This window comes from Urocampus carinirostris, chromosome 18, assembly GCF_059441175.1.
Source record: "Urocampus carinirostris isolate Australia breed hairy pipefish chromosome 18, RoL_Ucar_1.0, whole genome shotgun sequence".
Classification (NCBI taxonomy): Eukaryota; Metazoa; Chordata; class Actinopteri; order Syngnathiformes; family Syngnathidae; genus Urocampus; species Urocampus carinirostris.
This window is the reverse complement of record NC_142366.1, coordinates 2,240,660-2,262,344: the sequence shown is the minus strand read 5'-3', so window position 1 is coordinate 2,262,344 and position 21,685 is coordinate 2,240,660. Positions and strand designations below refer to the sequence as shown.

Here is a 21,685-nt window from a genome sequence, read left to right as displayed (position 1 = left end):
CTTCTCAAGGTTTCTTCATTTTCCTCATGTTAAGATTTTTGAGTGTTTCCTTGCCCTCATTTAGGTTTTAGATCAGGGGATGGTGTAATAATAGTCTGTAATAATAGTCTGTGGTTTGCAATAACCTGTGCAGCCCTTTGAGACTCTTTGTGATTAAGGGCTATACAAATAAAAATGACTTGACCTGACCTCTATCTCACACTTTTTTTTGTCCCGTTGGACTTAAATTTTGTTTTAGTCTGTAAGGCAGGGGTCAACAACCTTGAAGGTGAGAGCTATTTTTTTTTCTTGATTAGCAGTACCAGTTAGATAAGCATTTCTAAAATAATATCTCATGTTGTTCCTATGTTTTTTCTGTTATTACCAGGTTATTATTATGAGGTGTAGGTTCAAAAAGGCCCAGTTAACCACCAAATTATCCTAGGAAATCATATTGAGCCATCACTTGTGAGCTATTTTCAGAATCAGTCCACTCGGGTAATCTATCTGGTGTCCACGAGCACCAAATTGGTTGATCCCTGTTTTAGGGTATAATTTGTGCCACAAGGTGACAGCACAACAATGAGAGAACATGGGTCATTGGTAAATGTTGATCAATTAAAATTTCAGAAAATTTAAATCAGGAGTCTCAAACCTGCCGCCAGGGGCAAAGAGTAGCATGTGAGATGATAGTTTGAGGCCCCGACCTTAATGAGAAAGTATAAACAGAAAATTTGTACTACTGTATTAAGCGCCTTCCGGCTGTATATAGAGATTGGTATGAAAAATAGGCAAAAATGCACTGTGTATAAATGTGCATGTTTTAAAATACTTCAAGGTTGAGATATTTGCATTATTTTGCATAACATTGGCCTCAACTAGAGAACCTGACATAATTGTACACCATCTTGTTCAAGTACCAAAACAAACAAAAACATTGCAATGTGCTCACCCAAAAGAAATAAAATAAAAAATGGATCAGTTTGGTCACATTAAGTATCTGTAGTTTGTTTTCTTCTGAGAACATTTGAACACTTGTTTTTGGTTGCATTACACAATACAGCGACATCTAGTATTCTAGAAATACACACTATTCCTTTAATGCAGTGGTTCTCAAATAATGGGGCTCCTCAAGGGGGGGTGTAAGGGGGGGGCGCAGGCGCTTTAGACTTCAGGTAACTTTTTTTTTCTTTCCTGGAAGAAAGTGTAAATGCCCCTCCACTACACCAAGGGCCAGTAGCATTCTTTGTGGTGTTTTCTTCTCTTAAAATTTAGCCTCCACGCAGTGCATTAAGCACGGAGTTTAAGTATTGAGTATGAGGTGTAAAGACAACATGTAGCAGGCCCTCAAGTGAGCCTATGAAAAAAATATTTATCACAGATGTGGAGACAGGTGAAGAGAGACGGGGTAGAGAGAAACAAAAGTCTCCTCCTGTACCACTACGACCTTGGAGGGGGACAAGCAAAGACCAGTGTGCTTGATATGTTTTAAAATGTTGGCAGCGGACAGCACGAAGCCAAATAAATAAGGCGAGAGGATTCCTTCTTCGGTGATAGAAAGTAATTGAGAAGCACTGCTTTAACGTAAGTGCACCCAACACGACATTAGACTATTTTATTACTGCTTGATTGATTTATTTTCATAATAATTCTTCATCAGATGTTTTCTTGTGGAAAACCCAATTCTGCCATATCCCACCCAGACCCTAGCTATAAAAATAAATTGAGATTGAGACAACTAACTTACAATAAGACTCATTTAACACAAAAAAATGTCAGTTTTAGTATCCTTCACCAGGTGTTTCAAAAGGAGACGTTGGGCCCTTTAGCATTCTTCGGGACACAAACAAAACGTGATAGATTAGATTAGATACCTGCATAGAGCTGCTCAATGGGTTTTGCGTTGGAGTCACTGGGAGCTCTTAAGAAAGATGGCAACACCCCATCAATGACACTGAAAAAAAATCATCAATTAAGTGCACTGCAAACCTTCATTTCCACAGATGATCTTTTTTATGAAAAGATGACACTCACACAGGAAGCGTTCTGGTACCATTCAACAGCTGAATCAGCTCCAAACGAGTCTGATCGTTCAGGTAAGACACATGTTTACCTGAAGCAAGCTCCGCCTTTGCCCCAAGACTTAAATTTCTGGTTTTAAAATGAAGAGGAAAAAAGGAACGAAGTTAAGTTGCTGTCGTCAATGGTTTACGGAGGAAGTAAATATAACCTTTGAATTGTCCACGACATGGTGAGTGGAAAGTGGTCCAGGTTTAACACCTGGCTCAGGTATCTCCTGCTGGGTGGACTGATGGTCCACAAAGAGTTACTGCTACCCTGCAGCTCTGCCACCGTCACGTCCTCGTGACTATATGCTTCCAGAAACTGTAAAGCGCTCTGAGGGAAAAGCAGTGGCAGGTTGGTGCCTAGTCCAAAACAAATACAGTAGACCAGGGTCTGGGAACCTTTTTGACTTAAAGAGCCATAATCAATGCTCCAGCTGAACTGCGAGCATGCAGAATTGCACGCATACTAAGCATTCTCAGCACACTGAAAAATTAATTGAGCGCATAAAAATCAGGGCTCAAAATTGCTAAATTAATTCCCTCGCAAATTTGTCTAGAATTACAGTGCATGCGGGTAAAAATAATGCGGGTGTTTTAAACGGGGTATTTTGAAGTCAAAGTCAACAGATTGAGTAAACGAAAACGAAGTGCAAATGAAAGCTGGAGCTGAAAAGAGGAGGGTGGGGGTGGGGGTTTACGGAGGAGGCTGAAAAATGGGTTGTTAGGCTTATATAAATCTTTTCATTTTCAGGGGCCCCAAAAACGTTTTTTTTCAAGTCCAGAATGGCTCTTAACATTTTGGGTTGCCGATCTCTTAACTAAATAAATACACAAAATGTTTTTTAAAAAAAATGTAAGTCTAATGTAAAAGTGGTTGTAAGAACGACACATTTCCAATAGTAGTCTAGTCAAATCAAGTCACATTACTTTGTATAGCTCTTAACCACAAAATGTCTCAAAGGACTGCACAGGTTAAAATTACACCATTCCGTGATCCTAAACCAACATGCAAGCAGGAGAAACTCAAAATATCCGCACAAGGAAAATAAGAAACCTTGAGAAGGGGCCTCACAAGTGGTAACCCCCTTCCAGGATGACCAGGGTGCAATAGTTTTAGCATTGGGTAACAGTACACAAAACAGCAATAAAAGAAAATTGGCAATATGTTGAAATTAGAGAGTGCATGACAGCAACGATGCCTCAAGACTGTAAAATAGTACATTAACCAATTTATTAATATGTAAAAAAAAAAAAAATTGCGCCGCTGGAAACTCATCAAAATATAACTTGATTTGATGTCAGATTTTGGACGTTTGCTAATGATTTGGTTGCCACAGTTGGGATTGATGTTACATATAGCTAACCCATATATTTGAAGATAAAATCCAACAAAACTGCCAAACCCGCGCATTTTATTTCACTGTGTGACGTTAATGGATTTATAAAATTTATAAAATAGTAACGCCAGAGGCTGTGTCCCGTATACACCACATAAAAATTGTCTCCCTCCCGCAGTTACGTAGGAGTGTTTAGCTCATGTTGACCTTCATTTTATTTCGTGAATATTGGTTTCAGAACAACGTGCAAGCAGTTTTTTTGGGGGTAAACTTGTCACAAAATGCTTCAAAAGAAAAGGCTGTACAGTATTTCCCTTCAGCACAGTGGGCGTGTGCGAGAGAGAAGGCAGTGTGCTGTGTGCAGAGATCCGTCCACCCCTACCGCTCACACCATTTAAGTCCGTCCACTCCTACTGCTCACCCAATCAAATTGCTCTGTGTGATCTGCTGGCGTTTTTGGGAGGTCACAGTTTGTTGTGTGGGTCTTCATACAGTGTCCCAACAGTGTACCTACGTTATTTAATAGGCTTCCATAAAAATGATTCTTTAGCGATGACTGTAAGCCTAGATGGTAAGCTGTAGGTAAAAGTGGTGGCGTTTATATACTGGACCGAAGCATTCTTATTCCTGTGACCCTGTGGCTTAGCACATATCAAACTCTGTAAAAAACAAATCCAAATTGAAAATTTGCATGAGCAATAATCTATCTTCAAGCCATATATGCTCATGAAAAGATCCATATAAGTTCCCGTCACCTGCAGTAGACCCTCGGGTTATGGCAACCACGCCTTATGATGTTTTTTTTACTTTATGGATTGTAAAAGATGTTTTGGGGGGCTCTCTTTAGCTCTTTTCCTACTCTACAACATCAACAACAAATCATTTTGCATTACCAAAATCTAAAAAAAAATGAAATTCAAATGTTGCTATTGTTCGACATTGGTTTGCGCCACAGCATCATTAAGATACTGATATTTTATTGGCTGAACTAGCTCCTACAATGCCTTTCTTTTTTTTCCATTCAGTTCAGAATCTTGCGCTGCACGTCGTAAAGATATTGTATTTTTGTGCTGTATTGATTCACTGTAGTTACAAGGCAATGATGCTAAACATGATAACCATCAGTGTTTCCCTTCCCATTGAAAGTATCTGGCAGGCCGCCAGGGTATAATTTAATGTTGTTTAATAATATGCCGATACACTTTTATATCTTGAATTGTATTGTTTTTTTTTAAATTACTGCAGCTAAATGTTATTGCCCTTATACTCTTTGCACTATTGTTACATTGCACTATTCTTTTTCATTGCACTATTATTATGCCTATATAAAGGGAAGTATCTAGGCACTATGATGCAATTATTATTTTTTTTGTCTATTTCTCACCATCTTTTATCTTTTTTTGTCTTCGAAGTCTTTATTACGTGTTTTACCCTGGACTGCCATGTCTAATCTTGTTGTTTAAAGTGTTTCATGACGTTGATATCAATGACAATAAAGATCATCTCATCTCATTAGCTGCACCGCTTATCCTCAGTAGGGTCGCCGGGGGTGCTGGAGCCCATCCCAGCAATCATCGGGCAGTAGGCAGGGGACACCCTGAACTGGTTGCCAGCCAATCGCAGGGCACACAGGGACAGACAACTCGCTCGCTCATTCACACCTAGGGACAATTTGGACTGGCCAATCCACGTGAAATGCATGTTCTAAACACAAGTAGTACTTACTATATACCATTTTGTTATTTAATGTTTTTATCTGTGGGACCAGGCTTTTGGAAGCAGTAATCTAATTGCCATAGGTTTCTATCCCAGGTATACAGCAATGTCACATTGGGATCCCCACCTCAGAACAAAATTGATGTCATATCCCGGGTGTGTATTATACAAAAATTACGTGTTCAGTTTACAGGGATGTAGCTGTAGGAACTTGTAAAAGCTCTGAAGTCGTCCTCCGTCAGATCCTTCAGCTGATTCTGCTGTGCGCTCATGGTGAAAATGGGCTGACAAGGACAAAAATGAAAACCGTCATGAAATCTAAATTCACTTTTGCTCAATGTGTGCTCACCTGGAACCCCCCGAGAGTGATAGTGAGAGAGACGTCCAGTGGCTGGTTGACGACACCAGCCACGGACTTGATGAGGGACATGAAGAGCAGAGGAAACCACACGATACAGATCAGCAGCAGAACTATCAAACCTCCCATCCCGTACTTGACCACACGTTTCTTCTTCTGCCCACGAGGCTGTGGGTATCGCTAAAGACAAAAAAAAAGATCAGGGACTTTGTAGTTTCCCATTTCATTCTTGAACTGAATCTGGACCTTCTCAGATTCCCTCCAGCATTTTAATACAAAGCAGTGGGCGTAGACATCCTCAACACAGATCCAGGAGGACAGAGACAAAGTGGTGTCAGTCCAAACCCAGTCCATCACAGCCCTCAGCTCAGTCAGGAAAGGAACCAGACGGAATCTACAGTTAGGAGGATAATGTCACAGAACAACAGCACGAGGGAGTGACAAACAGGTGCCTCACCCCTGGAACAGGAACAGGTTGAGGTAGTTGTAGCTCTTTGTCAGGAAGTTTCCTAGAACACGTGTGGGATAACCGGAGCGGATCTGGTAGGCCGACAAGCCGAAGTACATGCATTTAACGAAGTACCATAGCTGAGCCACCAAGTTGTGATTGAAGCGTCTGGATACAAGGGCAGACAGGGATAACGTTTTAATGCAGAAAATAATATGATAGGAAAGGTGATATTCAATTTATGAAAAATGCGAATGTATTATTTAAATTCTTCGAGACAAAGGAATATATGCCGTAAGGAAGAATTCCGATTGCCAGGATGAAACAAGAGCAACCTTATTTCACAAATAATTGCCATTTAACCACTTACCGTACTGTAAAATTGGCCTAAAACCCAATCCAAGATGTAGATAGATAGATAGATACTTTATTCATCCCCTTAGGGAAATTCACACTTCCAGCAGTATACTTTTGTTGTTTATTAACAGATTGACAGGATGGCCTTGGGGTGCTGTGTTGTAGTTTAGCAACAGCGGAGTGGAGGACGTCAAACGCAAGTCCAAAAGTTCGACGTCCCTGCAGCAGATGGAAATCTTTGTGCCCAGGGTTACACCACCTCATGTTCACGTAGATAGCGAGTCCACCTCCTCTCCGCTTCCTGCAGGCTTTTGTGTCTCTGTCTAACAGCGCTGAAGCCGGTTACCTCCGGATAGCTCCGGGTAGCTCCGGGTAGCTATACGTTAGCGTCCGGGATGCTAGACGTGAGCCACGTTTCCGTAAAACACAGCAAACTGCACTCCCTGTACGCTTTGATGTTTTTCACCAGCACAGCCAGTTCGTCGGTCTTATTTGGTAGAGATTTCACATTTACCATCATTACGGACGATACCGTAGACTTATAACGCCGCTAGCCGCTTGGCCTTAGCTCTGGCTCTGCATCCACGATAGGGCCCCCTCATCACGCCGGCACGAGAATTCTTCAGGGCAAGGAGTTGATTCCTCAAATAGACGCATTTTTGTGCGGTAAAACCCATAACAATAGGATAGAAAGTAATCCAAAGTGTAGTTGTCAAACGGGATGCAAAACACAGATGATAGAAGCACTTAAAGCAATAAATCACAAAAAGGGCAAAATAACTATGATGTTATGTACCCAAAGAACATTAAATGGTGTTCTTGAACCTTTGGAGAATGTGGACCGTGTTTTAGTCTCTTTTGAAACGTTACACTCTCAACTTTTGTCTCCAATGCAAGTGCTACTAAAATTGAGTGATTTGAGTCGCAACAACCATAAATAGAAGGTTTTAATTTTTTTTTTTTTTCAATCAGATAAGTGTAGCAATCAGATAAGGGTAGCATGGGCATCTTAGCTGGAAAACAGGTGGGACAAAAGCTTAATGCCTTACCTAGTACCTTTCCAAATTTAATCAAAATCTGAAAAACTAAACATTGGATTTCAAACATTTTTCTGACCGTAGGTCAGGGCGTTTCCAAAAGTGGCCTTTTGGAAACGGCCAGTTTAAAGACCTAAACACTTTGCATTAGTGTTTTTTATTTTGACCAATTTTTAGACATTGTGAAAGAGTTGTAAATGTTTGTCTTCTATTTCCAGAAATCAATCACTGATTGTGCACACTTTCTCATAATGATTGCGTGCATAAAACCAGATCCCGGGTTGAATTTACACTTGTTTATTTTTGGCTCCGATTTCAAAACAGCTGGTAAAATTATGTTAGGGATTTCATTATTTAACAAATGTGTCAAGCCACATTTGAATCGGTCACTGCTGGCTAAATAGTTTTGGAAACCGAATTGGTCATGAGGTTTCTTTTCAATACAGGCCCTCATGGGTTGCTACAAGTTAAGGACTGTTAAAAAAAGCCTGCAATTGGTCAAGAGTGGTGTCATTCAAAAGGCCAGAGGCTAACGGCTATATTGGAAATCTCTGTCAAGTCTGTACATTTTTAACAGAGAGGGTTGGAGCCAGACGGATTAAAACAAAGATTGTCAAACGATGCAGAAATGCTTTTAAGCAAATTTTTGTTATCTGTCAGCATAATCATGTGTTTTGGAATAAATATTTTACACAGTTGAATTTACTGGACTGTCATTAACATAACCACACCATGTTTGCAGGAAATCGTGTTCTGTGTAGAATTTTCCAATACTTCTAGGTGAGCTATCTTGTTTTCAAAGTTTTCGGGTATCTTCAGACTGATGATGATTCTTGTGTGATGAGTATATTTTGAAATGGTCATCATATCTTGAATTTAAGCTTTCCAATATAAGTCATGACATATTTCAGTGACTGTTGACATCATGAAGACACAACTTTGTTTATCTACAGTCTGACGGTCCAAAAGCGGGCCTTGGGAACGTTAAGGGGGTTAACTTTCATTTAACTTTCAACATCAAATAAAGGACAATTTCATTCATGTAATTCATGCTTCTCCCCCAGATTACGAGAGTAGCCATATAGCACGCACGTTGAAAAAGGGTGGCGGTGTTGCGCTCATTTCTGAAAAATCGCTCAAATTTAATCCTCGTACCTCTAATAATTACAAGGCGTTTGAGGCTCTTGTGATGCGGTCCTCTCTATTGTCAATTTAAGTAATAACTATCTATCGCGCACCTGGGCCATACACAACTTTCTTAGACGAATTTGCTGAACTTTTGTCTGAACTAGTAACCTATGCAGACAAAATTATAATTATGGGGGACTTTAAGGGGCCGGTCACACAGACATTTGCGGCTGAATCACGGCCAGAAATTTCTGCCTGTGAGGCGGACGCTATTGGACGCTTTGAGATCGCCATACAGACGAGATACAGCAGTGCCTAACACGCAGTCGGAAATTCGCACGCGGGTGGCAGCGCGAAAAAGTTTTGCGCTGCTCAATTCTTCAGAGCGTGGGTACACAGCCTTTCACGAGCGTATCGAGGCTGAACCACGGCCAGAAGTTTCTGGCCGTGAAGCAGACACTGTTGGGCGCTGTTGGACGTTTTGAGACCGCCATATAGACGAGATACAGCAGTGCTTTACTCGCGGTCGGAAATTCACACGCGGTTGGCCGCGCGCAAAACTTTTGAGCTGCTCAAAAGTTTGAACACGTGTTAAACCGCGTACCGCACACGTGGTCAACACGAGGTAATGACGTGGAAATGACGCGGAACGACGTGCTCTGGCCGCGGCCAGGGCGTGGTTACACATGGGTAGGACGAGAAATTTCAGCGGGTAATCGTGGGTGGAGCATGGTAATAGCATGTTCTGCGCCTGTATCGCGGTGTTATTACGTGAAATTAGCGTGTTACGCGTGTGACAGTCAAACGCCTTTCTCCGCGTATATACAGCGCGATTTGCCGAGCACACGTCAGTTGTGCTCTAGACGTCAAGGGGGTGAACATAGATCCCCGTCAGCGTAGTGACCTCGTCTTAATCCATTTTTATTTCTTGACATTTCTTTTCAAGATAATAAAATAAAAATGATGCCATAGCTTGAAATCTTGATCTTCACGGGACTGTGTCTTGAGCGGTTATGATTTCTACAGCCCGGTGTTATCCGACAAATGCATCCCTGCCGAGATTTGCATCCCCTCGCTACTACAACCACTTTTACCTCGTTTTATCTCACTTTTAGGGAATGTAATGGCGAACATATAACCAAAACCACTTCGTCTTGCATTTGTTGGGAATGTAATACAACTTAAACCATTCCGTCTTTGTTTTTGTTGTGAACGTAATTGAACGGTAAATCCTCCCCCCCTCGCGTGAACGCGCATTCTGCTGCGCTTCCAACAAAAGCGATTGTATTCTATATAAAACGCTTATTAAAACAATAAAGCGAGCTAATTATAACAATTGGGAGATCCTAGTCTATATAACGCGTTTATTTAAACAATAAAGTGCGATCGTATTCTACAAAATGCGTTTGTTAACGCGGATGAAAAAGTCAAAAGTGATCGCAGCAGAATGCGCGTTCACACGAGGGGGTGGGGGGGTGGTGGTGTTGCGTAGGAGTCGGGTTTGGGCACCACACCGGCTCGGGAGCTTTTATGCCCGTGGTCCACACGAGAAAATGACGCAGAAATGACGCGATGAGGAAGCGGAACAGTTGCCGGCGTCTGTTTTGCGGGCATACCACCGATGAACAGCGGGTTGGCCACTTTGCGCATTTTCCATCGCGGGCAACCACGGGCAAAAAAAAACCGCGAAATTTTAGCCGTGATTCAGCCGCAAACGGCTGTGTGACCGGCCCCTAACATTCATATGAACTCCCCACTCAGTTCACTTACCATTGCGTTTAGGTCTCTAATTGATGCATTTGGTTTTAATCAACTGGTTGATTTGCCAACCCATAAAGATGGGAACACGCTAGACTTGATTCTGACTCGAGGAGTTTTAACCTTAAACATTATGGTATTACCGTGTACTACCGTTATCTCGGATCATTATTTAGTTACATTTGAGGTGCTAGCTAAATGTAGTGTTAAAAAAGCTGAAGGATTTAGCGGACGCAATATAAGCACTGGCACAGTTTCTGAGCTCTTTGAACTCCTTCCTGGAGCAGTTGCGTCCTTTCCTTCATACAATGGCTCGATTGACTCACTCATGAATGAGTTCAATACCACCCTGACTAGTGTCCTAGATTCAATAGCGCCCATAGAGCTAAAATCACGTCCTAAAAGACGCACGGCTTGGTTTACTGATGAAACTAGAACCCTTAAACAAGAATGCAGGAAATTGGAAAGAAAATGGCGCGCTACCAAGCTTGAGGTCTTCCATCAAACCTGGTGTGACAGCTTGTTAAAGTATAAAGCGGCCCTTGCCTCTGCAAAATCGGCCTACCTTTCGAAGGTGATTGCGTCTCAAAAGAACAATCCCAAAGCCCTTTTTGACACTGTAGCATCACTTACAAGGCAACAGACTATCGCAGACTATGCTCATGACTTAATGGTCTTCTTTACTAAGAAGATTCAATGCATACAGGAAGAAATTGCTAAAGAAATTATTAATACCACACATACTGGACTGTCTCAGAAAATTAGAATATTGTGATAAAGTTCTTTATTTTCTGTAATGCAATTAAAAAAACAAATATGTCATACATTCTGGATTCATTACACATCAACTGAACTATTTCAAGCCTTTTATTATTTGAATATTGCTGATTTTGGCTTACAGCTGAAAAAAACTCAAAAATCCTATTTCAAAATATTAGAATACTTCCTCAGACCAAGTAAAAAAAAAATTTTATAACAGCAAAACTAAATCAAACATTTGAAAATGTCCATTGATGCACTCAGTACTTGGTTGGGAATCCTTTTGCACGGATTACTGCATCAATCCGGCGTGGCATGGAGGCAATCAGCCTGTGGCATTGCTGAGGTGTTATTGATGCCCAGGATGCTTCGATAGCGGCCTTCAGCTCATTTGCATTTGTAGGTCTGGTGTCTTTCATCTTCTTCTTAACTATACCCCACAAATTCTCGATGGGGTTCAGGTCAGGGGAATTAGCAGGCCAATCAAGGACAGTGATGCCATGGTCAGTGCACCAGTTACTGGTGGTTTTGGCACTGTGGGCAGGTGCCAGATCATGCTGGAAAATGAAATACTCATCTCCATAGAGCTTTTCAGCAGGTGGAAGCATGTAGTGCCCTAAAATCTCTTGGTACACAGTTGCATTTACTCTGGACTTGATGAAACACAGTGGACCAACACCAGCAGCTGACATGGCTCCCCAAACCATTGCTGACTGTGGGAAATTCACACTGGATTTCAAGCAACTTGGATTTTGCTCTTCTCCAGCCTTTCTCCAGACTCTGGCGCCTTGACTTCCAAATGAAATACAAAACTTGCTTTCGTCTGAAAAGAGGACTTTGGACCACTCTGCAACTGTCCAGTGCTTCTTCTCCATAGCCCAAGTCAGACGCTTCTTCCGTTGTCTTGAGTTCAGAAGTGGCTTGACCATGGGAATACGGCTATTGTAGCCCATTTCCCGGACACGTCTGTGAACTGTGGCTTTTGATACCTGGACTCCAGCTTCAGCCCACTGTCTTTGAAGCTCCCTCAAATTCTGGAAGCGGCTCTTCTTCACAATTTTGTTAAGGCTGCGGTCATCTCTCTTGGTTGTGCAGCGTTTCCGGCCACATTTTTACCTTCCAACAGACTTTTTGTGGATATGCTTTGAAACTGCACTCTGTGAACAGCCTGCTCTTTGAGAAATTTCTTTTTGTGTCTTACCCTCCTGATGGAGGGTATCAATGATGGTCCTCTGGACAGCAGTCAGATCAGCAGTGATTTAGTTTACTGAACCAAGCTGAGTGTTTTTAAGGCTCAGGAAACCCTCGCAAGGTGTTTCGAGTTAATTAGATGATTCAGGTGATTAGTTGAATAGCCTACTTGTATACTTTCTCATGATATTCTAATATTTTGAGATAGGATTTTTGAGTTTTCTTAAGCTGTAAGCCAAATTCAGCAATATTAAAATAATAAAAGGCTTGAAATAGTTCAGTTGATGTGTAATGAATCCAGAATGTATGACATTTTTGTTTTTTTAATTGCATTACAGAAAATAAAGAACTTTATCACAATATTCTAATTTTCTGAGACAGTCCAGTATTAAAGGGCTGAAATTTACAGATGCACGACAGGGTGGCTGTCCTGGGAAATTGTCCGGTTTTAGTGAACTGTCACTTGATGATCTCAAACAGGTGGTGAATGCGGCCAAACCGACAACTTACCAGTTCGACCCGCTCCCAGGTTCACTTATTAAAAGTCTTTTTGGCGTCCTTGGACCTTCAGTTCTAAATATTATAAACATATCACTCTCCTCAGGTGTAGTTCCAGCAGCTTTTAAGTCCGCCGTTATTAAACCCACACTGAAACGACCCAACCTTGATCCAGAAATCTTAAGTAATTATAGACCTGTGTCAAACCTACCTTTCCTCTCTAAAGTACTTGAAAAAGTAGTGGCACAGCAGCTGAATGTTTTCATATCCGAGAATAACCTTTTTGAATCCATGCAATCAGGATTCAGGGCTAACCACTCTACTGAGACAGCTCTGATCAAGGTAACAAATGATCTCCTACTGGCAATGGATTCTGGCGCTTCATCACTTTTGCTGCTGCTGGATCTTAGTGCTGCTTTTGACACAGTGCACCACAATTTCCTACTAGAACGGTTGGAAAAATGGATTGGTCTTTCAGGAACCGTCCTCTCGTGGTTCAGATCCTACCTCTCAGATAGGACGCACTGTGTTAAATATGGTGAAATGACATCTGAGCCCTTTAATGTTACCTGCGGTGTTCCGCAGGGTTCAGTGCTTGGCCCCCTTCTTTTCAGCATTTACATGCTTCCATTAGGTGATATTATTCGCAAGTACAATATCAGCTTCCACTGCTACGCAGACGACACTCAACTATATCTTCCGTTGGAGGAATCTCCCACACTAAACTGTGGAAATTTGGAGGCCTGCCTCATTGAGATAAAAGAGTGGATGTCACTCAATTTCTTGCGTCTTAACTCTGAAAAGACCGAAACGTTAGTCATTGGTCCATCTAAATGCCGTGACTTATTCTCAAAAACTACTGTGAACATTGACAAATGTCACATCACACAGAGTGACTCTGTTAAAAATTTAGGTGTCATATTTGACCCTGATCTATCCTTTGAAATGCATGTTAAGAAAATTACTAGAACCGCTTTCTTCCATCTTCGTAACATTGCTAAAATCCGTTCAATACTGTCTCAGTCTGATGCGGAAATTATAATTCATGCATTTGTTACCTCCTGTCTCGATTACTGTAATGCACTACTCTCTGGTCTCCCGAAGTCTAGAATCAAGTCTCTTCAGCTGGTACAAAATGCCGCAGCGAGGCTTTTAACTAGGACAAAAAAGTACGATCACATAACACCGATTTTGGCTAACCTGCATTGGCTCCCAGTTAGCCATAGATGTGACTTCAAGGTGCTCTTAGTATTGTACAAAATCATACATGGACTTGCTCCCTCTTATCTTTCAGATCTGATTTGCCCCTATGTCCCGGTCCGAAGCCTACGATCTGAGAGTGCCGGTCTTCTGGTGATCCCAAGAGCAAAGAAGTGTTCTACTGGTTCGAGAGCGTTCTCCATCCGGGCACCGGTGCTGTAGAATGCTCTTCCCCCTGAGATCCGATCTGCAACCTCAGTGGAAATGTTCAAATCTAAACTTAAAACTCACTTCTACTCCATAGCATATGAATAATCTACTCTTCTCGTCGGCTGAAAAATAGTCTGTGTAATATAGTGTAATAATCTGTGAAGCCCTTTGAGACTCTTCGTGATTTAGAGCTATACAAATAAAGATGACTTGACTTGACTTGACCAAATTCAACAATGTTACATGCTTGTTTCCTCCAAAAGAGCTTTGATGCTATGTCTCGTGTATTTAAAAGATGTGCTCATTTGTGCAAACCAGAAGCATAGACTCTCACTATGTATATATGGATACAAATGCAAAATCCACTATAGATGTACACACCTGAAGCATTTTTGCCATGCAGGTACAACAAAACAAACAGAAATTTCATGGAGAAATAAACCAATACGCATGAGGCTTTTTGGGGGAATGAGTTTGTGTGTATTGTTTGTCTCTGTACTGCACATCCAACAGTGTTTTGAGACATAAAAATATCCCAAATGAGGAAAACTGCATATTTGCACAAGTAATCAGACTACCTAAATGCATTCACATCCACGAGCATTTGGAAAATCAATTCGAAATTAGAAAACCCACAGGATTAATTTGCGCATTAACCCAATATGAGTACAGTACTGGCAATATTCTGTTCCAAATCCGAACATTGCCAATATGTAAACAAATGTGTTTAAAATCCCTTTCCATTTGATTTTTTGTCGGATAAGAAGTATCAACGGAGCTGATTAATCACCTTTCTGTGACGGTCGGCAGAATGAAGAACATCCAAAAGTGGATCCCCAACACCAAAATCACCTGAAAGATCAACTTTCCCAAAACAGTTTTCCTCAAATACAGAGCTCGGTCTATCACCATAGTACCTGGAAAAAAAAGAAAAGAAAACAGAAAGTGAGTAATTGATTGAAAGCCATTTAGGAAGGACGACGTACCAAACTGGATCAGAACCATGACCAAGAAAGCTTCGGGAACTTGGTCCTCTGAAAGGGAGGATGTGATATCGGCGGCTGCAGAGTGTTTCTGCAGAATTACAAGAGGAATATACAGTAGATCAGGGGTCTTCAATGTGCGGGCACCAGAATGCCCCCAAGGACAGTTTAGGTGCCCGCAGACCTGTTCTGAAAATATTGGTCGGCTGAGTCTAACCCTATTTTTAAAGATTGACCTAGCAACAAAACAGTAATAATATGATAAATTGTTATTTTATGAGTTCAAATAAAGAAATTCTAGTTCATGGGCTTAAAGGACAAAAAAACCTAATCAAGTATTGCGTACTTTTAGGCAAGAGAGAATAGTATGAGATTCTATTCATGTATTAAACAATTTTATTTGAGTTTTGATTAGTTTATTTTACAGCTAATACAACAAACTAAATTCCAATTTGTGGATTTCATGGAGTAAATAAGCAAAAAATTTTTTTAAAGCTGGCTATCTGGCTGGCTTTGGAGCAAGCTACAGTATGTAGCCAACATTCGATCTTTTTTACTAGTTATCAAGCAAAATTTTTCTAGCCTTCTCTCTAACTGGCTTCTTGGCTTTTTTCTGTTTAAATTCTATCTGGCTATTTAGTTGGCTTTGCACTCTTTTAGCTAGTTATCTAGCTCCCTTTTAGTTTTTTACCTGTTTACTTTTTTAGATAATTATCAAGCCACTGTTGAGCTATTTAGCAAGCCTAGCTAAGTTCTTATTTTAGAAATGCATATCAAACTGGGTGCCCCTTGCCCTAATTAGAAACAAAAAGCACCCCAGCGGTAGATGATCCTAACTAAATTTGTGTGACTTGTGAAATGAAATGCCCACCCCGAAAGCCCAGAAGCCGAAGACGATGATAATAAAGTCGATGGTGTCCGCCAGGAACATGAGGACGTAAACATCCGTCACGGCGCTATACTCTGGTTGGACGAGTGCTTGGAAGAATTGACAGACTGGACTGTAAAGCGACTTGCACCTGAAAAAGTTTGTGAATACTGTCAAGACCTAGACCATCACAGGCAAAGGCAATGTTCCCTCTAAGCTGCGCTCTTGTGCATTTGCGCACTACCCAGACCTTCTCCGAACACAAGCTAATCCATCCAGCACAGCATACAAATCAGGGCTCGAAATTGAGAAATTAATTCACTAGCACATTCGGCCCAAATTACTGTGCATGAAGACCCCTCTGCGGTGTGTTCTAAACATGGAATTTTGAAGTCGAAGTCAACACGAGATTGAGTAAGTGAAAGCATGCGAGAGAGAGAAAGGCGGCTAAGAGGCGCAGGGGTGACTCGTAGGAGAGGGTTGGGGAGTTCTAAGAGTTTTTTAAAACATTTTTTCTATTATTCATGTTGTATAATTTCTTTAATAACAAATAAGTTGAAATATAGAGAGACAGGTGAGGTGTATTTAAATTATTGGTTAGACAATGTAGCTACGGGATCTTTCTTACCTACATGCCTACGTCAATGTTACTGTGCAAGTTCTGTACTTTTGAGAAAAGCGGCTCTTCCGGCATGGCTTTCTAAAAAGAGCTGGCTATTTCAGGACTCAAACGGCTCTTCGGATTATATTGGTTGCTTTCAGCCATATATTACCAATTATTTTGTAACATTGTGTACAACATGACTTGAAAAGGGGAAAAAATAAAGCCCAAAAATATTTCTAGACATAAATGAAAAAAGAAACAAAAGTTACAAATAAAAGAAAAAGATTGAGGTAAAAAACAGGAAAAAAGAAAGCGGCGACAATAAGAAATCAAGCAAGAGAAAAAAATCAATTGGAGAAAAAGATGTCATATGAAAGAAGAATTATACTAGAGAACAAAAGAAGAAAAAGCTAGGAAAAAAGAAACAAAAAGCTAGGAAAAAAATGGTGAAAAAATTGACGAATAAGCAGGTAAAAAAGGTAAAAGCAATAAAAAAAAGAAAAGGGAGTGACAAATAAAAGAAAAGGGGAAACTAGAGAACAAAGGAAGAAAAAAAACAAGAAAACAAGAAGTAAAATGCCCAGAAAAAAAAAATAAACAAAAAGCTAAAAAAACTAAAGGGAAAAGTTACAATTAAAGAAAAAAAGGTAAAAAAAAGACAAAGAAAAATGCAGGAATTTTTGGGGGTCTCTTTGATCACTCTTGTGTTACATTTAAGTTATTTGCAAATCATTTTAATCCATCCATCCATCCATCCATTGTCTTCCGCTTATCCGAGGTCGGGTCGCGGGGGCAGCAGCGTTAAAAGGGAAGCCCAGACGTCCCTATCCCCAGCCACTTCCTCCAGCTCATCCGACGGGACCCCGAGGCGTTCCCAAGCCAGCCGAGAGACATAGTCTCTCCAACGTGTCCTGGGCCGCCACCGGGGCCTCCTGCCGGTGGGACATGCCCGGAACACCTCCCGAGGGAGGCGTCCAGGAGGCATCCTTATTAGATGCCCGAGCCACCTCAACTGGCTCCTCTCAACGCGGAGGAGCAGTGGCTCTACTCCGAGTCCCTCCCGGATGACTGAGCTTCTCACCCTATCTCTAAGGGAGAACCCAGCCACCCTGCGGAGGAAACTCATTTCGGCCGCTTGTATCCGGGATCTAGTTCTTTCGGTCATGACCCAAAGTTCATGACCATAGGTGAGGGTAGGAACGTAGATCGACTGGTAGATCGAGAGCTTTGCCTTTCGGCTCAGCTCCCTCTTCACCACGACAGACCGGTACAGGGTCCGAATGACGGCAGACGCAGCACCGACCCGTCTGTCGATCTCCCGTTCCATCCTACCCTCACTCGTGAACAAGACCCCAAGATACTTGAACTCCTCCACTTGGGGCAAGACCTCCTCCCCGACACGGGGGGAGCATACCACCCTTTTCCGACTGAGAACCATGGCCTCGGACTTGGAGGTGCTGATCCCCATCCTGGCCGCTTCACACTCGGTTGCGAATCGCTCCAGCGAGAGCTGAAGATCACGGGCTGAGGAAGCCAACAGCACCACGTCATCTGCAAAAAGCAGTGACGCAATGCTGAGGCCCCCAAACCGGACTCCATCCCCGCCAAGGCTGCGCCTAGAAATTCTGTCCATAAAAGTTATGAACAGAATTGGTGACAAAGGGCAGCCTTGGCGGAGCCCAACCCTCACCGGGAACGAATCCGACTTATTGCCGGCAATGCGGACCAGACTCTGGCACCGGGCATACAGGGACCGCACAGCCCGGATAAGACTGTGCGGTACCCCATACTCCCGAAGCACCCCCCACAGGGCCTCCCGAGGAACACGGTCGAATGCCTTCTCCAAGTCCACAAAACACATGTAGACCGGACAGGCAAACTCCCATGCACCCTCAAAGACCCTGAAGAGTGTATAGAGCTGGTCCAGTGTTCCACGGCCAGGACGAAAACCACACTGTTCCTCCTGAATCCGAGATTCGACTTCCTGGCGGACCCTCCTCTCCAGTACCCCTGAATAGACCGTGTGATTCCCCTGTAGTTGGAACACACTCTCCGGTCCCCCTTCTTAAAGACGGGAACCACCACCCCAGTCTGCCAGTCCAGAGGCACTGTCCCCGATGTCCACGCGATGTTGCAGAGGCGCGTCAACCATGACACGCCCACAACATCCAGAGCCTTAATGAAGTCTGGGCGGATCTCATCGACCCACGGGGCCCTGCCACCGAGGAGTTTTTTGACAACCTCGGTGACTTCAACCCTAGTGATACGAGAGCCCAACCCAGAGTCCTCAGGCTCTGCTTCCCCAGAGGAAGACGTGCCGGTGGAATTGAGGAGGTCTTCGAAGTACTCCGCCCACCGATTCACAACGTCCCGGGTCGAGGTCAGCAGCGCCCCATCGGCACTATACACAGTGTCGATGGCACACCGCTTCCTCCCCCTAAGACGTCGGATGGTGGACTAGAATTTCCTCGAAGCCGTTCGGAAGTCGGCTTCCATGGCCTCGCCAAACTCCTCCCATGCCCGAGTTTTTGCCTCGGCAACCGCCAAAGCCGCATTCCGCTTGGCCAGCCGATACCTGCCAGCTGCTTCCAGAGTCCCACAGGCCAGGAAGGCCCGATAAGACTCCTTCTTCAGCTTGACGGCATCCCTCACCGCCGGTGTCCACCAACGGGTCTGAGGGTTGCCACCGCGGCAGGCACCGACTACCTTGCGGCCACAGCTCCGATCAGCCGCCTCGACAATGGAGGCGCGGAACATGGTCCACTCGGACTCAATGTCCCCCGCCTCCCTCGGGACATGGGCGAAGTTCTGCCGGAGGTGTGAATTGAAACTTCTTCTGACAGGAGATTCTGCCAGCCGTTCCCAACAGAACCTCACAACACGCTTGGGTCTGCCGGGTCGGGCCGGCATCTTCCCCCACCATCGAAGCCAACTCACCACCAGGTGGTGATCAGTTGACAGCTCCGCCCCTCTCTTCACCCGAGTGTCCAGAACATGCGGCCGCAGGTCCGACGAAACGATGACAAAGTCGATCATCGAACTACGGCCTAGGGTGTCCTGGTGCCAAGTGCACATATGGACACCCTTATGTCTGAAAATGGTGTTCATTATGGACAGACCATGACGAGCACAGAAGTCCAATAACGAAACACCACTCGGGTTCAGGTCAGGGGGGCCGTTCTTCCCAATCACGCCCTTCCAGGTCTCACTGTCATTGCCCACGTGAGCGTTGAAGTCTCCCAGCAGTACGAGGGAGTCCCCAGGGGGCGCGCTCTCAAGCACACCCTCTAAGGACCCCAAGAAGGGTGGGTACTCCGAACTGCTATTTGGTGCATAAGCACAAACAACAGTCAACACCCGAAGGCGGAGGGAGGCTACCCTCTCGTCTACCGGGGTGAACCCCAACGTACAGGCGCCGAGCCGTGGAGCAATTAATATGCCCACACCGGCTCTGCGCCTCTCACCACGGGCAACTCCAGAGTGGAAGAGAGTCCAACCCCTCTCGAGAGGACTGGTACCAGAGCCCAAGCTGTGCGTAGAGGTGAGTCCGACTATATCTAGTCGGAATTTCTCAACCTCACGCACCAACTCGGGCTCCTTCCCTGCCAGAGAGGTAACGTTCCATGTCCCAAAAGCCAGTTTCTGTAGCCGGGGATCGTCGCGCCAAGGACCCCTCCCTTGGCTGCTACCCAGCTCTCTGCGCACCCGACCCCTTTGGCCCCTCCTACAGGTGGTGAGCCCATGGGAAGAGGGTCCCACGTCGTCCCTTCGGGCTGTGCCCGGCCGGCCCCCGTGGGTAAGGGTCCGGCCACCAGGCGCTCGCCAGCGGACCCCACCTCCAGGCCTGGCTCCAGAAGGGGGCCCCGGTAACCCGCGTCCGGGCGAGGGAAATCGAGGACCAAAGTTTTCTCTCATCATTAGGGGTCTTCTGATCTGCGTTTTGTCTGGCCACTCACCTAGGACCTGTTTGCCATGGGTGACCCTACCAGGGGCTTAAAGCCCCCGACAACATAGCTCCTAGGATCATTGGGACACACAAACTCCTCCACCACGATAAGGTAGCAGATCAAGGAGGAGAAATCATTTTAATGTAACAGTCAATCTTTTTGCCAACATTGTACAAAAAAATCTGATTAAGTACAGCTCTGTATTGTGCAACCAACTAGATAAATCCATAAAATGTTAGTATTATGTATTAAAAGATCCTTTTTTGACAAAATATTTTTTTTTCATACATATAGTACTAATTAACACGTAACATTATGCACAAAAAATGACTTAAAAGGGGGTAACAAAGCAAAGGAAAAGAAAAATGGTAAAAAATGAGAAAGAAAAAAAAGAAAAGAGAAAAGAAAAAGAGACAAATAAGAAGAAAAGGAAATAACAAGAAAGCAAGAAAACAAGAGAAAATGAAGTAACAAATAAATAGAAAAAAAGTAAACTAGAGAACAAATAAAGAAAAAAGTTAAAAAACAAAAAAGTAAAAGGCTAAGGAAAAAAACAAAAGAATGTTTTTTTAAAGCGTACAAATAAAGAAGAAAGAGAAAAAAAGCAGGAAAAAAGACATTTTGGGGTCTCTTTGATTGACACTTGTGTTACTAATCGATAATTTGCTAATATATCGAGTAAATTGTTTTGCCAAAATTTGATAAAATACAGTTTTGTATTGTGCAACCAGCTAAATAAATCTGCAAAATGTAAGTATTATGGAATAAAAGAAACTTTTTTTAAAAACAGAAATCTCATTTTATAGTTGTTGTAAAAACAAGTGATGAGTGGGCCGTGCAGTCTTTCTATCATGACATGAGCCAATTAATTCAAATTTGAAAAACTAACTAGTGTTGCTGGAAACTCAACAAAATTGTCATGATTACTGATGCGAGGCACCTGAGCCCGCTCCCTTGGCACCAACTGCCTCGGACGATGATTGTCTCCCAGTCACTTTTTAAACCCCCGCCTTTCTGTCACCCGTTGTCAGTCCGTCTGTGAACCTCAGCTTAAGCTACGCAAGCTCTTCGACCCTGACTCTCCCCTGTTATGATTTCCGCCTGTTTCCCGGCTTTTCTGATCTTGACTACGATTTTTCTCCCCCGTCCTGGATACTGATCAGCTGTTTTTTTTCCTCGACACCTCCTACCATTTCCGCGTCTGAGCAACCTGCTCCCCGCAACCAGCGATTGTGCTTACT

General features: G+C 43.2%; 1 protein-coding gene across 1 annotated transcript in view; it reads right to left on the bottom strand.

The window, feature by feature from the left end:
* The window catches only part of LOC148348007 (piezo-type mechanosensitive ion channel component 2-like), an 85,870-nt gene that overhangs the window by 9,541 nt on the left and 54,644 nt on the right, over positions 1 to 21,685 (bottom strand). Inside the window, exons 38-47 of the mRNA XM_088322162.1 lie at positions 15,897 to 16,044; positions 15,029 to 15,116; positions 14,833 to 14,959; positions 5,914 to 6,072; positions 5,703 to 5,850; positions 5,448 to 5,636; positions 5,290 to 5,382; positions 2,210 to 2,376; positions 2,014 to 2,130; positions 1,854 to 1,933 (exon numbers count right to left, since the gene is read on the bottom strand). Coding sequence (XP_088178288.1) covers positions 1,854 to 1,933; positions 2,014 to 2,130; positions 2,210 to 2,376; positions 5,290 to 5,382; positions 5,448 to 5,636; positions 5,703 to 5,850; positions 5,914 to 6,072; positions 14,833 to 14,959; positions 15,029 to 15,116; positions 15,897 to 16,044 — 1,316 coding nt within the window. The remainder of the gene's footprint in view (positions 1 to 1,853; positions 1,934 to 2,013; positions 2,131 to 2,209; positions 2,377 to 5,289; positions 5,383 to 5,447; positions 5,637 to 5,702; positions 5,851 to 5,913; positions 6,073 to 14,832; positions 14,960 to 15,028; positions 15,117 to 15,896; positions 16,045 to 21,685) is intronic.